Source organism: Cyprinus carpio, chromosome A16 (assembly GCF_018340385.1).
Source record: "Cyprinus carpio isolate SPL01 chromosome A16, ASM1834038v1, whole genome shotgun sequence".
Lineage (NCBI taxonomy): Eukaryota > Metazoa > Chordata > Actinopteri > Cypriniformes > Cyprinidae > Cyprinus > Cyprinus carpio.
The window spans coordinates 10,865,284-10,884,062 of NC_056587.1; the positions used below are offsets into that span (position 1 = coordinate 10,865,284).

Consider the following 18,779-nt stretch of genomic DNA (forward strand, 5'->3'; position numbering starts at 1 on the left):
GTTTTATGTTCAATTTAAGTGAAATATGAGAAACCGTGCAAATCACATGGATAACATGTGTGTGGGTAAGTGTTTTAACTTCACCTGACATAGGAACGCAGGTGCTTTAATTGATTTACACCTGTTGGAAACAGCTGCATGTGTATTATGATTTTTTCTTTATACAAACCAAAAATTAAAGTTAGATTAACTTATATTAAAAAATAAAGGCAAAAAGGCATAATCAGAGTGGAGGACACAATTAGCCACTAGCTGCTAGCCACATGACAAAGATGGCATTAAACTTAAAAAAAAAAAAAAAAAAAAAAAAAAAAAATATATATATATATATATATATATATATATATATATATATATATATATAGAAGATAGTGAAAGTCATACCTAGTTACTATTTTGAAGAGTATGTTTCCCGCTTTGTTTTATTTTTTAATATTATTATTCATTTGTAACTACTAGCAGCATGGCTAATAACTGCACAATGAAACCAACATTGTTGATGTAACGTTACGTTTGAGTGCTATTAAATTGACTGCAGTTGTAGCTTGTTAAGGCATTGTTTTGTTTGTTTTGGATATTACCTTAATCACCACAGACCTTACCAGTCTCACGCAAGTGCTTAATCTTTTGGCTTTCCATTAGCACCTGCACTTTATGTCTGAACCTTAGCATTGTCATGCACAAAGTCTTTTTCCTCTTTGCTACGTTTTTTAAAGGCGCGAGTACTCCCAGATCGTTTGTATTTCATTTTAATAAGGTCAGCAATAATCGCGCATATCCAGCCGAGGAGAAAACAACTCCAGGGGGGGTTATTGCAGAGGCACGATCTGCCAAAACCCTGAGGTGCCATGAGCTGACCCGCGAGTTTCACAAACAATTTTATCACGCAGAGCGAGATGTCTCGCGGGAGCAGCCTCAGCACGCTTTGCACTGATCTTCATTGTCAGTAGCTTGCGCTAATAAAATTGTCCCTCCTGCAGGCAAGGCATGTTGGGAAATTAATTTTATCTAATTATCCTGATGGAGCCAGAACTTTTTCACATTGTAATTAAAATCTGACCTGCAAACTTCCTTTTAAATTCTTAGCCAAAAACAGGATTGAATTAAATAAATAAAATGTTTAGACCTGTTAGCTTATTGTTTTTCTTCTCTCCTTTACTCTTTTTATTGTCGGTGGCTGCAGAGGACGGTGCAGAAGAATGCGAAGTACGTGTGTTTGGCAAGTAAAAACTGCCCTGTGGACAAAAGGAGAAGAAATCGCTGCCAATACTGCCGCTTCCAGAAGTGTCTCAGTGTAGGCATGGTGAAAGAAGGTATCAAACACAAACACACACACAAACACCATAATATGTCTGGCCAAGCCACTCAAACCAATTATCACACAATAGGCCCTGGTGCATATGACCTCGGCTGGACCTCTGGTTAGAGACTGATGCATAGGAGATAGACACTCTTTATCTTAATGACTTAAAACCAGCAGATGCACACACTACGCTCAAGAAGTGCCATGGATTAATGCAGATTTGACGCGTAGCTGGTTTGGTTGGTTAGTATGAATGCATGAATTAAACTATAATGGAGGTGTTTACCGGCAGTACTTCGCCTCTGTAATCACGGCCTATCATCAGCTTCAGAACCGGTAATAACACAGCACACAGGACAGTCACAGGCACATGCGTTCACAGGGACATTTAATTCTTGTAGAATTTAAGCATGAATACCATGTGATTTAAAAAGATCACACCTTTTATCATCTTATCAATATCGGCCGGAGATTAGGACAGACATCCATTGTTCTTATTATTTGTCACCTTCGCTCACCTTTTCCCTCTGAGACCTGCAATCGTGCAGATTTCAGCTGCCCCCTACTGGTCAGCCAAGCATTGTTGAGAGGCATAGAAAAAGAAGGAAAGAAACTTTTATTTAAAACTGCTAAAGCAGAAGTGCACAATACTCTTAATTTTCTAGGGATTGGTATAATGACTATGAGGTATAATTTAGCAACACAATATTGCTCATTGGTGTTCAAATACACAGTAACAATTTTTGTATGTGTGGAATTACATCATAAGGTTTGAATAATATTAATCTATAGTAATATTTGGATGTTTCAACTACGTTATTGTCTAAAATACGTGTTTGTTTGTTTGTGTGTTTGACACAGTGGTGCGCACAGACAACCTGAAGGGGAGGAGAGGTCGCTTGCCGTCTAAACCAAAGAGTCCCCTGCAGCCAGAGCCCTCGCCCCCATCACCTCCCCTCAGCCTGCTGAACGCACTAGTGCGGGCCTATTCCCAGTCTACACCACGAGAACTAGACTACAGTCAGGTACCTTAGTGTGGAGAAATCATTGCATCAGTCTAGGATCATTTGAACAAATCATTATTTAACCTTTTGATGTATGGATTATATTTTAAAACAACAATATAACCATCCATTTATTTAATTTTATTTTCAGCCATTTTGAATGAATAAAGTCATAAAGAGCAACACAATCACATATAAAGAGGACAGTCATTTAGAACAATGAGAAAGTGTCAAATGCGATCAGTCATAATGTTTTAGACCCAGCATCTTTTACTTGAATGGTAATAAAATGCAAAGATTATTCCACTATAGTGGATGTCATGCATCAGTGGGTTCACCATCCATTGGTATCACATAAAAATTATTGATTGTGATTTGTGTGGCATACTCATCTCTCTCTCTTTCTGTAGTTCAGTGCTGTGGAGCCAGTGGGTCTATCTGAGTCTCAGCAGATCCAGATGTTCTACAGAGTGCTAACCGGCTCCATGGAGGTGACGCGCTGCTGGGCTGAACGGTTGCCTGGATTCTCTGAGCTTCACCACGATGACCAGAACCTGCTCATTGACTCTGCCTTCCTTGAGCTTTTTGTGCTTCGCCTCGCCAACAGGTACATGCAGCTACACAGAGATCTCACATTGCACATTCTTCCCATGTATTATTTAGGGCTCTGAAAAAGTTGACAAGTACACAATCTTTATGCATTAAAACATTCATAATAATAGAGCTGGGCAATATGGAAGGAAAAAAACGCCTTAAATTCATAAGTCTTTGATTATGCATTTACCTAATATTGCTTTAAAGGCTATTTTTAAGTCACTATTTCCAAATATATTCACACTGTAAAATGCAAGATGTAGAACAGCAGTATAATCGTTCTCAATATTTATTTTTACATTTAATTTCTCAATATAAATATATTTTTTAATCAGAAAACATCATTTTACTTTCTTTTTTTATATATAATTTTTTAATAATTTTAACCTTAACCCTAACCCTAACCTTTAACATAACCCTAACCCTAGCCTGCAGTGCCTGCGTGGCTTTAAGAGCCAAGATTTTAAAATGTTTAATGTAAGATGTGAAATGCAATAAAAATATGGCCAAAAAAATTTCAGTAACACTTTAGTATAGGGACCAATTCTCCCTATTAACTAGCTGCTTATTAGCATGCCTATCATTAACATATTGGCTGTTTATTAGTACTTATAAAGCACATAATCTACATCCCTAATCCTACCCAATACCTAAACTTAACAACTACCTTTTAACTAACTAATAAGCAGCAAATTAGGAGTTTATTGAGGCAAAAGTCATAGTTAATGGTTTGTTAATAGCGAGGATTGGACCTTAAAATAAAACATGACCAAAATTTCTTCACTATTTTTTGCTAAATGAACACAGGGAAGAATGATATTCAATGTCATTCTAATTTGATTATAAATTTGATCAGACATTTAATATTTAAACATTTTAATATATAAAACTCCCACATGGAGACTTCATGGAACATTTCTGATGACACAAGTGAATCACAGAATCAGTATTATGAATCAATTTATTGAAAATAACAGTTTGAAGTGATTCACGGGAATGAATCAAACTCAACTTTAATCTCTTTTTTGCTACTTAAATTTAATCAGAAACTCCAAACAGTGCATCAGAATCATCACAATTTTGCTTAATATAATATTACTAGCAATTTGTCTTTCATATTCACTATATCACCCAACCCCATAAGCAAATACTCTGTATGTGATACAGTACAGAGAATAGAGGCTGTAATAATATCCTAATTAGACATTTTCAGCTCTCGTCAGAATGGCTACAGCTGTGGGAGGAAATGGTAGTTATAGTGATTACACTCTGACTTCTCACTCATAATATCTCATAGCAACTGTCAGATTTTTCTATGACTTGCTATTAGTGATGTCTCATAAGTCTCTTACGATTTTCATTCTGGTTTAAAAATTAGCATGAGTTGTAAAGTATCATTATGACTGAAAGAAGTCATTCTCAGGCAGTGTCATTATTTATATTGTGTAATATGCTGCAGTCACTGTTAGTTACATTGTGACTTCCTATACAACAACGAGTGTATGTGTGTGTGTGTGTGTGTCTGTGTGTGAGTTCACGCTTTCTATTCAGCACTGTAAGGTTACTATGGACACTGTGTGGAAGATCCGGTGGAATTCAATTATTTAAGTTTATTGGTTAACAGCCCTGCCTTACCACCTCTCCCTCCCAAGCCATTATGTGTGGCAGAAACAACTCTGTTTTGATGATCACTTACATTACATTCACCATATTATGTTGCATTTCTGTTTTACTCGCAAGGCTGAAACAGTTTGCAGCCAGACAAGAAGTAACCTGTTGTTTCTTGACTTTAAGTAGAAGTGTGCATGTGTTTCAGTGACTCAGTGACATTCTGATGTTGCTTTAACAGGAAGTGGATTTTTGTCTCAGCTCAGCTGCTCCCTGTTTAACTAGCTCTGGTGCTCGTTCTGTGTTTCTCTCTCCCTCTCTGATGGTGTAGGAGCAGGTGCGGGGAGGGAGGGCAGTGGGTGGTGGCGTCACAGCCTCAGTAGGGAGCTGCAGACTTGGGTTCTGACTCATTTAAGTGGGGGGATTCATCCGGGCTTACGTCACAGACACTCGAAATCTCACAAGATATGCGTAAATGTGTGGAGACTTCACAATAAGGGCAAATTTTGCACATTTTCCGCTCACAAAAGTTCACAGTTCTCACATATTTTGAAAATAGATTATACACCACCAAAACTCACACCAGAGAATGGTATCTAATGTGGCTCACACATGCACATATTCTTAGGTCATGCGGCCGCACTGAGCCTAACGAATGAATGGACACAAAGAGACGACTAAGCTCTGATGCAAATTTGAAAGGAATGCCTGTGTTTCCCTCCTCAAGGGTGCTGTTGTTAATTTTGTTCTGTAATAATGAAGAGCATTCACTCGTTTTGTGTTCACTTCCTGTTTTCCCTTCTCTATGGCAGCGGTAGATAATGGACCGATTGCAAACCCTTCATGCAGGCCCTTCCGCATGGCTGTTAATGAAGGGTACATGCAAGGTAGTAATTTTGCCATTTATGAAAATCATGATTCTTTTTAAAACCTATAGCCAAAACCCTCACTTTCTCTAGTATTGCCTACTACACTACCGTTCAAAAGTTTTGAAAAAAGTCTTTTATGCTCACCAAGACTGCATTTTTTAATGAAAATATAGTAAAACAGTAATATTGTGAAATATAATTGCAACTTAAAATAACTGTTTTCCATTTTAATAACTTTAAAAATGTCATTTATTCCTGTGATGCAAAGCTGAATTGTCAGCACCATTAATCTTATATATATAGCTTATATATATATATATAGCTTATATATATATATATATATATATATATATATATATATATATATATATATATATATATATATATATATATGTTAATCAAATGTAACACAGGAAGACAGGAAGATAGTCTGCTTAAAATACATTTTAATTTAAGACACAAAGAGTCAATATTTTTTTATTTGGTTCAGCCATCTTAAAAGGATGGTTCACCTATTGTCAAAAAAGTATGTTCATATATTCATCGTATGTTCAATAAATATACATAAGAAAACAAACAATAAACTAAAAGTTTTTAGCATTTATATTGCTGATGTTATCATGGTAGCTTTCCACTTCAAAATAAAGAAACAGTGATGTATGTTTTCATGTAGGGTGTTCCAGACACCCACATACAAGAGCCCTGCGCCCTTCATAGTACTCACTTCAAGTGCTCTCCTGGAGTGAATAGGGCAAAATGCTGCTCTCTTTCCAATATAACATCACCAGTGCCGTGTCTGTGGGTTCTGTATATATGCATTCATGTGTAGTGGTGTAAAACCATTAGACTGCATTAATGAAGCACACATTTTGATTATTTAGCCCTCTGGGCTCGGAAGATGACTCTTGAATATTCCTCCTCACCATACTTCCCTTCATCCCCTTTCCATTACTCCTCCTCTCCTCATCTCCTCATCTATACGAGTGTGTGTTTTCGTGCAGACTAATGAAGAACAGTTCACGCAGCAGAAGCCAGCACTCTACGGGAAAAATGAGAGGAAGTTTTTCTTCCTAAATTGCAGGGTTGAGAGTGAAGGGCTGAAGACAGTCCAAAAGAGAAAAAGAGAGAGAGGATAAGTGGATTAACAAGAAGACGGACGAGTGGAGAGTGAGTGTTTGGGTGTTTCACTGCAATTTCACACAAACGATTTTCGTGAGAATACAGTGAGACCATGAAGATAAAACTTTACTGCTTTGACCCAAAACCATCCAACACTGAAGGACAGAGCAGAGAGAGAGACAGAGAGAGAGACAGAGAGAGAAATAAAGAGTATAATCTCAGGAATGTTTTAAAAGCTTTAATTGGGAAAGCTTGGCATAATTAGGTCCATTCCTATCTTTGATGTGCTCTTCCCTGAACTGGCTTTCATTTGTCGCTATGGTAATTGTTTCCGTGCAGTATGCCTTAAACACAGATTCGGTAGCCAATCGAAGGGCAAATCGTCATCACATGAATCAGAGAGAGGTGATAATCAGCGTGTGTGTGTGTCACAGCAGAGACTGTGTGCTCTCTGATAGCGTGTGTGGCTACGTACAGAATTAGAGGCTTGTTAAATTGAAACAGGTACCTGTTCTGAAGGGAACGAGAAGAACGGAGATTAATTAAAAGATGAAAGGCTGCGACTGAACTCGTGGCTTCAAACGGCACCTTGAAGCAGTATAAATAACAATAGTTTTTCATCTAAACCCTTTCTCCCTCTCTTTTGCCCAGGTCTTTGCTGGCGGATGAGAAGTTCGTGTTTTGCACAGGCCTGGTCCTTCATCGGCTGCAGTGCCTGCGCGGCTTCGGCGAGTGGTTGGACTCCATCCGAGACTTCAGCACTCACCTGCAGAGTCTCAACCTTGACATGCCTGCGTTCTCCTGCTTGTGCGCCCTTGTGCTGCTCACAGGTAACATACAACCTCTGAAATACACTGTGAAATCCCTTTCTATGAATTACAAACACTTGTCACTTCCTCCCGGTTGCTTTTTCCTGTTGTCGCTCTTGTATTTGTATATTTACACATCTTTTGTCCCACTGCTAGCGGTCGTCACAGTGATCACAGGTGTGAGGCAGGTGCTGACAGAGATTAGGTTTACCTGGACAACAGAAATAATCCCCATTTAACACACACACACACACACACAGAGTAGAGACACAGAGATTGTGAGAGGTTTGTGTTCATCTCCTCTTTGAGTGCAGGTGGAGATAGTTGATTATTGGTTAACAAAGTAGGACAGTGTGTGTGCTTGGGTCAGCAGGTGCTTGAGTCTTACCATGCATTATTAACACAGAGGCTTAACAGCAGGCCGACCTATATACAGACAAACACACTTTCCACCACACACACAAAAACACAGGCACATTAAGAGAGTAAAGTCAGCTGGGTTTCTATCCACGTGTTTTGGAATATTGCCTAAAATAATGCTGGATGAAAACATAGAGTTGCAAATCAATTTTCAAAAATGGGCATAAAGGGGGGTAAGAAAACATGCGCATAAATTATGATGGAATTTTTTTTTTAAATAAATTTATAGATGCTTTTTTTTTAAAGCCCTCAAATGTCATGTGACTGAATTATCAGCATTTAAAAGTAAATATAACAGATTTTTTTGTGTAAATTAAATTCAATAATTATTGTGACTTACACTTAAAGAAAAAATATCAAGTTGGATAAAAACACTGCTTTATTCACAAAAATGTTGCGATATTCAGATTTTCGCATAAATTAAATTCAACAACTCATGTTCCTGGATAATTTGCTCAGAGAAGAAAAAACACATGCTTCTGTATTTACACTGCTTTATTTGCAAAAAAAAAAAAAAGTTTTTGTGATATTCACATTTTTTCCATTAAAGTAAATTTTTAAATTAAATAGAAACATGTAAATGTTGGGAAAACACTTTAAAAAGATCAAGATAGGAACAATTTTGATCTTATGTTAATTTTAAAGATGGCAAGAATACTTAAGTGTGCAAAAAGAAACAGAGAGAGAGATATATCTGTCAATCAATTTACTCAATTGCCCATCCTGTGCCCAATATTCACCTCCCCTTTTTCAGCCACAATTTACAGCGTTGTGTGTAAATATGTGTGTGTGCATGTCTGTTTGGTAGCCCCCATGGAGCAGCACTTAACTCTGTAGAGAAATTGAGCGCTACTCAGCAGAGCTCAGGTCCCTACCTCTCCTCTCTAGCTCTCTCTCTCCCTCTCTCCACTCCTCCACTCAGTCTATCGACCCTCTAAAAGTGTCTGTGGTGAAAGAGCACCATCGATCATTCCCCAGGAGAGAAGGAGAGACACAGAGAGAGCAAGGGGAAAAAACAGTAAGAGTGAGAGAGGACGTAGGTTGAATGCAGTGACAATGGATCTGCTCTAGGCACACACAGATATGTCCAAAGCAAGCCAGCATCCCTTTGCACTTCCGCTCTATGGCTGTTCTACCATACTGTGGGCAACATGAAGTTGTGGGAAGTGTGAAAGAAATACACACTAAACTGATTGGGGATGGGAATCATTAGAAAATATTATTGAATAATATGGAATATTATTATTATTATTAATTTAATGTAATTATATAATGTATTATATATCCATATCTATTTACTTTAATAATATACAATTTATAATTAAATATATCATTTTAAAAACATATTAACTTAGTAAAATATTGGTCCTACTTTATATTAAGTTGCCTTAACTACTATGCACATACATTTAAATTAATCATTTGGTAAAATGCACTTATTGTTTACATATATTGTTTTTACATTGTACTTATATTTAAACGGTTCATATGACGTTGCTAAAAATAACATTATTTTGTGTAATTGTTGTAATGAAATTCTTTAAGGTTTAAAAAACATATTATTTTCCACATACTGTACATTATTGTTTCTCCTCTATGCCCCGCCTTTTTGAAACACGTCGATTTTTACAAAGCTCATTGGTCTGAAAAGCAAGGTGTGCTCTGATTGGCCAGCTGTTCAGTGCTTTGTGATTGGCCGAATGCCTCAAGCGTGTGACGGAAATTTTACGCCCTTTACCATATTGTGATGCCGTGTCCCGGTCGGAGCGATGAGACAAAACCAATAAAACCCATTACAAACGAGGCATTTGTTGCATCCAGTGTGAACATAATTACTGATTATAATGACTTATATTGTCTTTTTACGTGTTACGTTGCATTGCGCCTCGTAAACATAATACCATGCATTTGTCTGCATTTGTGATCGGAGAAACGACAAACAACAAGCCCTGCTCTTCACTGCTTAACACTCGCGTTTGAATCATCAGTGGCAAATCTTTAAATATGAAAACATACTTACAAACTGTGAGTCAGAACAGATGGCATTGTAGGCTACTCTTCCAGAATCAGGAATCAGTCCTCCGTAAAATGCGTTGCTCACACATGTATATTTGGTTTGAACTGCTCTGGAAAAGTGTTGTAAATACAACTTAACCACTGATTTCTAGTTCTGTCCTCTTTTGGAAGACCAAACAAAGTATTTTCACTTTCACAACGAAACACACAGCGTCTCCACGACATGATGTCGGCGGCAAAAATACTACAGCAGAATCATAGTTATGCCTTCTTTCTTTGCGTAAACATTTGGGTTTGAGACTTTGGTCTTTGCAATTTTAGGGATCTTATCTATTTCCGAACAGCTTGTAACACTCCAAAGAGAAAGGAAAACTTGAAATCGCATCATATGACCCCTTTAAAAAATACCTGTATGTAATTACATTTATAATTAATTTCTATAATTACATTTATAATTACAATGTTGACCCATCCCTTACACCTTAACCCACCCTTAAACCTACCCATACCACCAAACCTGTCCCTAACCTTACCAGTGTTTTGCAATACATTATGAACACAATAAGTACATTGGTGGGTTTTTTTTAATGTAAGTACATATTAGTTAAGGCCACTTAATATAAAGTGGGACCAAAATACTTATTTATATATATAACTGGTTCACAAGAGTCATTTGTTCACAAATACTGAAAAACAGCACTGGGCACTCTATATGTTTAGTGATCTATCAGCATCGGTGATTCAAATGTCACAAAATTGATTTGGTTTCATTACTTTTTCAAAAATGGGACCGGTTGTGAATAAAAAATTATTCCTGATTCCCAAACCAACTGCAGATATTGTTACTGTTAGAGTAAGTGATGTGTGTATTGGGTGTGTGTTTCAGTGGTGCGAGTGAACAGTTATAGTGTCATTTTAACCAATATTTAGTTTAAAGAAAACCACTCAGCCTCTTTCCTCTCATTTTAGAACAATGTCCCGGTCTGAAGGAGGCTAAAAAAGTGGAGGAACTGCAATCCAAAATAATCTGCTGCCTGCGAGATCATCTGAGCTCAGGAGGCGCAGGAGGCGTGGCTTCAACTGGCGAGGCCCCACCCCCAGTGGGAGCTGTGCTGAGTTTGAGGACGGAGCTTCGAACTCAGCGTACACAAGGCTTACAGAGGATCTTCTACCTGAAGCTTGAGGACCTGGTCCCGCCCCCACCGCTCATCGATAGGTTTCTGGACACCTTGCCCTATTGATGACCACGCCCCTTTTTGCACACCACTGACACGCCCACAAGTTTACTCAGACACGCCCACAGCGGCTTTAAACTCACCCTGGGAGGAACAGAGCCAGTAACTTACAGTGACACTGAACTCGATTTCCCATGAGTCCCCAAATCCTCACAGGAAACAAATGTGTCTGAGGAGAAACCAATCATATAAGCGCTTTTAATCTCTGCTCTGCGCCTGAAAGTGTAAATACGAGGAGGGGTTTGAGCATATCTGACGTAAAGCGCAGTGGAAACGAGCGTGATGCCTATAGCTCAGCGTGCCACGTTAGGAGAAGTATTACAGTGCGATAATATGTGTGTGTGTGTGTGTGTGTGTGAGTACGCACACCTAATGGCTCCTTTGCAGGCGGTCCAAAAGTTCCACCACAATCCACCTCAGTGACAGCAGTTGTGTTCATCACAAACATACAGTCACAAACACACAAGTGCACGCAAACTGTCCTTTCACACATACGCACAGATCCAAAACGCCAGCTTCAGATGCCAGATTATGACATATCAACTGTCGTTGGCAGAAACGAAGTGGATGTGTGTGTGAAAACATGTAGGAGTGTCTCTGAGGGAGGCTTTCGCCACACAGACAGAACGACAGAGTGCATTAATGTCCAGAATCACAGTTGATCACACCCCAGAAACCTGCAAACAAGTGCAATTTACTAAGTGCTATTGTAAACGAAGAGAGAGAGGAGAGAACGAGAGTGTGTGTGTTTGTTCCAGTCCTATTTCAAACTCTAAATTATTTTAATACTAAGACTCGCCTTGTAAGGTAACGGTTTCAATTGAAATGATTTAGCCCGGTCTGCGCACTAACTTTTTAATGACGAAGTTCCACAGACTTGAAATTACTGTAGTTTTTATTATTATTATTATTATTATGAATAAAAACAAGGGATTTTAGTGGTAGGATTACAGACTAAAAAGACTAGAATTGGCGTTGAGCACTTAAAAAAACAGGAAGAGGATTAGGAGAATAAGGCAGGTGAGATGCAGGTGCAGAGAGAGGATGGAAGGAATGAAACATTCCGTGTTCATGCTCATTTTTGTATGTTTATACTGTCTACGCCATTTATTAATATGGAGGACATTGTTGCAAAAAATGTCTTTTATATGTACAAAAAAAAGTAAAAATGGATTATATGCATGGTTTTTTCCTTCTCGCCTCTGCTTGTATTTATTTTGCAAAGACTGCTGGCTCCACAAGGGCTTGAACACACTTACCGACTGGGCGTTCTCGCTTACTTTATCATACCGCAGCAGTTTGAACAGATGAGGAAGTACAAATTATATAAATATATAAATATATATATATATATATATATATATATATATATATATACTATACAAAACTAATATTTTGAAGTGTTTTTATCTGATAGCTTTTTCAAATCTTGTGGTACAAGTTGTGCATTGTTTTTTTTGAGAAGAAACAAAAAAAGAAAGAAAAAAACATGTTTTTCAATGTCTCTTTTGGTTTGTTTAGTTTTTTTTCTCTTTGATTCACTGGAGGCTTTGTTCAGCACTTTGAAATCATAAAAAAACCCTTCTGATTATTTGAGTGAAAGTGTGTCGTTTTTCTGTTCACCTCTGTGTAAAAGCATCAGAAGTGTTTTTCTCTTGAAGCTTGTGTTTGTTGTCACGACTCAGGATGAGACAGAGGGACTCTCCCTTTGTCAAGTTCAAAAAAGCATCGACGTGCCAGGTGTCTTTACAGCCTAATACCATTAAGTACCCTAATATGTGTATGGGGGTGGGGATTCTGGTCAAGGTCCCAAATGCATTGAGCTTCAGGTATGGGATTGAGCTGGGGTACAGATTCAGAGCATTTTGGGGGATTCTGACCACATCAGGCCTGCGATCCTCATTAAGCCCCATCGATCCACGCTGTGACATTTCAGTGCAGATGCACACTCGCACACATGCACACTGACACGGCTGCTCTTTCTCTGTCTTCCTCCATCACTCTCCTAATTTGTCTGGGATTGTCGAGAGCAAAGCTAACCATGCATGGGCATATATGAATGTATCTACACACACACACACATACTTGTTTATGTGGTTTAGGGTGACTATCCATAGGTGTAATGGTAATGGTAAACTACATTTTCTATACTCTTACCCTACTCACAGAAAAGTTCATTTAAAAACAAAACAAAACATAGTTTAGTATGTTTTTTTAAAAGCCATTTGGTTTTTGAGGACACAGGAAGAGTTTTCTTTGTAATACATGTTTTTTAAAACCATGTTTTCATTGTAATACCACACATTAATTACATACATTTGTGTCTTCATAAACTACATATTTAAGCACACACACACACACACACACACACACACACACTCACACTCACACACACACACACACACACACACACACACACACACACACACACACACACACATACACGCACACAAATACTTTAAAATGCTTCACATAGAGCCTTTCTGGTCTGCATGATGCAGTGAATGTTTATTTTTTGGACAATAACTTAGAGCTCAAAGGCGTTTGTTATGGCTTATAACTGAAATATATAATAATATAATAATAATTATATATGTGTGTGCACGTGTGGTGTGAGTGTGCATGTGGGTGTGTGTATATCGGGGTTATTTTAGTTAACTAAAACTGAAACTAAAACCATTAAAAAAGTATTTGCAATACTCAAAATAAAAATAAACATTAACTGAAATAAAATAAACTATAAAAACTTTTTATTTCAGCTAGTTGCCAACATTTCCCATTTTAATTTCATTTTACTTTATATACTAAAATAACTAAAAGTAAAACTGAAATAAGACTATATAAACATAAAGAAAAAAACTACTAAAAATTACAAAAACACACAACAAAATTATTAAAACTTTAAAATTAAAATGGAAATTATGAAATTAAAAACTGATTTAAAATATTATTAAAAACTACTGGTTTCTCATTGGTACTAAAATAACACATATACAGATATATATATATATATATATATATATATATAATATATATATATATATATATAATATATATATATATATATATATATCTTGTGTATATATATATATACAGATATATATATATATATATATATATATATATATATCTATATATATATAATATATATATATATATATATATATATATATATATATATATATATATGACAGACAGATTGTCTCATAGATAGATAGTTCTGTTTCATTTTTTATGTCATTTTGTGTCTTTTAACTATATTAAGCTTTCAAAGAATATGTTATAAACACACTCACTTAGACAGGTGGGTGGTAGGTTGGTGAAGCTGTCAGTCTGAGGGAGGCCAGATCGATTCAGAGTGACAGGTAGCGACCCCCCTGGAGTCTTCATTAAAACCCTGTATTAGAGCTGCAGGGGAGGGGCGCATGCACACACACACACACATATACAACACATACCTCATTTCCCTGTAAGTATGGTGTAGTGTGTTTGTGTGGCTCATGATATATTGATTAGCTGTTAGTGAGTGTGTTGAGGGGATCAGCAGGGCTGGACACACACTGTGTGAACTGAAAACAAAGCTTCAGCGGAAGAGCGAGACTGGTGCTCACACACATGCAAATCATGTCTAATGCCAAATTGCACATTTGTATTAGCTGTGATCTAGAGCTGTTCCAAAAATAAAATCAAATTTACCTGACAAATCTCGTATCTAATAAACTTTTATTTTATATACAGTATCTATACAATTACAGTACTTAAAATTAATACGTAGTGTTTATTTATTGAACAACATAATCAAACACTTGACAAAAGCTCTAACCTGACCCCTAAATTGAATCTTAATATTGACCATTAACCCAGCCTAAACATTCACCCTCTAAAACCAGGTATGAGTTTGCATTAAAATGATTGCTGGTCAACAGGAAAGAAATATAGAAATATTTAATATTCAATAGCTTAAACATGTTAAAAACTATATACAAAAGTGCCAATAACTCAAATCTAAAGCCAATTCACATTTCATTTCAAATCTAAATGCATTTCACAACTTTAATACAACATATCACTTACCTTCATTACTTATAATATGTCCCCCTAATTATTTAGTGTTGGCAGTGTTGGGATGGTTACTTTGGAAATGCAATAGGTTACAGATTACAAATTACCTTCTTTAAAATGTAATAAGTCATGTAACTATTTTAGTTACTTTATTAAAGTAATGTAACTGATTACATTTGATTACTTTTTGAATACCTTTCTAAATTTCTATTTTTTTCAACTGTTAGTCATTTTCAAACATTTAAACTAGACAGGGTTTACACCACAACCCCAATTCCAGAAAAGTTGTGTTTTGAAAAGTTTTGTAAAATGCAATAAAATCAAAAATCTGTTTTAACTTTGGAAAAGATTTTCAAAGTTTTCATTGACCATGAATTTTGTAAATATAAACAAATTTAGATTTTGATGGCTGCAACACACTCCAAAAAAGTTGGGAAAGAGGCAAGATAAAAGCGAAAAGGTTATAGAATATCCAAATTAAATTGTTTTGAAACAGTTCACAGTAAGTTATAGGTGAGCGTGTCATGTTTGGATATAAAAGGAGCATCTCAGTCTTTGCAAGCAAAGCTGGTTTATGGCTCATCACTTTGTGCCAAATTTCATGAGAGAAGTGTCAGAAAAATAAACAATCAGTAATAGTAAATATCGCAGTAAAATGTGTGAGCCATCATGCTGTGGTGTTAAATATAGCCACATGGGCTCAGGAGTACCTTGGAAAACCACTGTCACTTAACACAGTGTGCCGCTGCATCAATAAATGCAACTTGAATCTCTGTTACTCTAGGAGAAAGCTATACATCAATTCTATGCTTTTTCTCTATGTGTGCTGTGGTCAGATGAGTCCACATTTTAACTGGTTTCTGGGTAAAATGGATGTCGACTTCTCAGTCCCAAAGGGACCATCCAGACTTTCATCATCGATAGATGCACTGAGTGGGACCTGAACCCGGATCGCTGGAATGGGAGACAGGAGCAATAACAAGGAGGCTAAAGACTGCAGCCTCTAATATCAGTCACCAGTGTGCATCTTGAGATCAGGGGAGTGAGGTTTACCTGCACAGCACCTACCTGGCCTCCATTACACATGGTTATTAGATGAAGACAATGCCAGGTTTCATTCTGCATGTGTTACAACAGCATGGTTTCGTAGACACAGAATGAGTGTGCTAGACCTGTCTGCAGTCCGGATCTGATTCCTATTGAAAATGTATGACCAGTCATGAAAAGGAGAATCAGATAATAGTGATCACAGAATGCTGAGCTTCTGAAATCATATATGAAGCGAGACTGGATGGAACATTTGCTTGCAAAACTTTAACTATTAGTATCCTCAATTCCCAAACAATTAAACGTTGTAATTAAAAGTAAAGTTGATGTGACAGTGGTAAACGTGCCTCTGTCCCAACTTTTTTGGAGTTTGCTGCAGCCATCAAAAATCAAAATTTGTATATATTTACAAAATGAAATTAAGTATGCCAGTGAAAACATTGGATTTTTTGTCTTTGTACATTAGTAAAATTAAATAAAGTTTAAAGAGGATGAACAAATAGGCCTAACATATTCTTGACTTGGCATTTCACAAAACATCCCAACTTTTCTAGAAATTGGGGTTGTAATTACTGTCAGAGGTCCAAAATTCTCCATCACTTGTATTAAGACTATAATAATTGAATTTTAAAGCACACCCACCACAAACTCAGACTTTGAGATCATTCTGAGGTTAAATACAGATTTAAAATCATAACATCAAATTGTCTAACAGCTATGATAAAGTTTTTGAAATCAAATCTTTGCATAGCTATGACAGGAAACACGGAATCTAACAATGCCTTGGAAAAAAAGGATATACATAAGCTCAAATAATAAATTTAACAGTTATCGAATAAACATGTGTCCTGTTCTCTGTACTAAACTTGGTGTCTCATATTTTAGAACAGTCGCTGCAATTTATGATAAAAATCAATTAAATATGTATGTGGGTGTGTGTAAAAACAAAGTCAGATGTAATCTGTTCCTTTGTAATCGTTAACACTTTGATAAGTAACTGTAATTTAATTACTCATTTTTTTCTCAGTAACTGTAACTGATTACAATTACATTTATTTAGTAAATTATGTAGTTCCGTTACATGTAACTAGTAACTCCCCGACACCATTGTTGGAATTTTTTAATAAAGCAATGCCCTTATCATATGTGTATACGTAAAACTCATCCCGCACTGTTTGAGCTCAAACTTGAATTTTACCTCAGCTTGCACGGCTTGTTGAAAAGATACCATTGTTAATATGTACTTAAAGTGGGTGAAAGATCAAAAAGATTTACGATGAAAGAATAACCTGAGCCATATTTAAGTTGCAGAATATCACAGAAAGCTAGCAGTTAGCAACCACCCAGAACACCAAAAACAATCATAGCAACATGCTAAAAACACTCTGAATGCATAGCAACACCTGGCAAACACCTTAGCACTTTTTGTCACAGGCAAACACCAATCGCATTTTCTTCAGAGAATGTTAGAGTTTTGAACATTTTTTAAACTAGAATTTTAGTTTAGTTTTAGTCGCATATATTGTTTTGGTATGAAGCGCAGGTGTAGGCTGCACTGGCCTGTTTGATGTATGAAGGGGGTATTCCAGATTCTAATCTCATCTGAAATAATGTGGTCTGGCCTTTTGGGTTTTACCTTTGGGTGATAGGGTTGAAATGAAGATGATGGTGATTTGATGAAGACTTGTCCCTTCACAGACATGTGGTATTACCCCACTACAGTGGGAGGGATGAGGGCGGTAGGGGAGGGACAGTCTGGGGAGATGGAGAGCTCTGCTTCATGATGGTAGTTGAGACCGATTTGATGAACTGCAGCCTGCCAGGTTGTTAGGTTCAGATTCTCCCCTCAAAAGCCCTTTTAGATTCTACCACAAACACTTTCAGTTTTTCCATCCTCCCACTCCTTCTTTTCTGCCTTTATGTATCTCACGCTCTCTTTTGTATGTGTCTTGCTCAATCAGTGTCTTGTTGATTTTTAAGATCATGAATTTGTGTCTGTAAGATTTTTGTTGGGATGTTTTTGAAATAAAAAAGTCTCTCATGCTAATCAAGGCTGCATTTATTTGATCAAAAATACAGTAGAAACTAACAATATTGTGAAATATGATTACAAATCGAAAGATTTTAATATATTTCGAAATGTACATTCTTTCTGTGTTTCAAACACCAAATGCTTACTGTAGTATGCTTACAGTGTCACATTATCATTTTACATTTATACATTTTTAAACATTATACATTTTTTCAGTTTTCTTTGCTGAATAGAAAGTACAACAAGAACAGCTATATTTTCATAACACTATAATGTCTTTACTGGATCAATTTAATGCTGAATAAAAATACATTTCTTAAAAAATATTACTAACCCCAAAGTTTTAACAATAATATTATATAATAAGAATCTAATAATGTAAAAAAGAGATGTTTATTATAAATATGTATATAAAATACATAAAGAAAATAACAAAAAAATACACATACTTTTTATTTGATTTATTTATTTATTTTATTGTGATAGTAATCAGTCATCTGGAGAGCGGAGGAGTGATTATCTGTCATGTAGATATGGTGGTTTGTACCTGAAAAATAAACTTTAGAAACTTGTCATCTGCAGTGTGGCTTTTCACTCTGGTTGGCTGGTTGTGTGGGTGATTTCTTTGTAGGTTCTTTATGAACCGAAATGGTGGTTACAT

At 36.4% G+C, this 18,779-nt stretch overlaps 1 protein-coding gene across 5 annotated transcripts in view; it reads left to right on the top strand.

The window, feature by feature from the left end:
• LOC109105384 (nuclear receptor subfamily 4 group A member 3-like) overlaps nt 1-12,568 on the top strand; it is a 24,437-nt gene extending 11,869 nt beyond the window's left edge. For all 5 annotated transcript variants that reach the window (XM_042772589.1, XM_042772591.1, XM_042772592.1 and 2 more), the window contains 5 exons: nt 1,184-1,313; nt 2,165-2,328; nt 2,718-2,914; nt 7,149-7,327; nt 10,712-12,568. In XM_042772589.1, the coding sequence (XP_042628523.1) occupies nt 1,184-1,313; nt 2,165-2,328; nt 2,718-2,914; nt 7,149-7,327; nt 10,712-10,983 (942 nt within the window). In that variant the 3' untranslated portion in view covers nt 10,984-12,568. The remainder of the gene's footprint in view (nt 1-1,183; nt 1,314-2,164; nt 2,329-2,717; nt 2,915-7,148; nt 7,328-10,711) is intronic.
• The last annotated feature ends 6,211 nt before the right edge of the window (nt 12,569-18,779 follow it).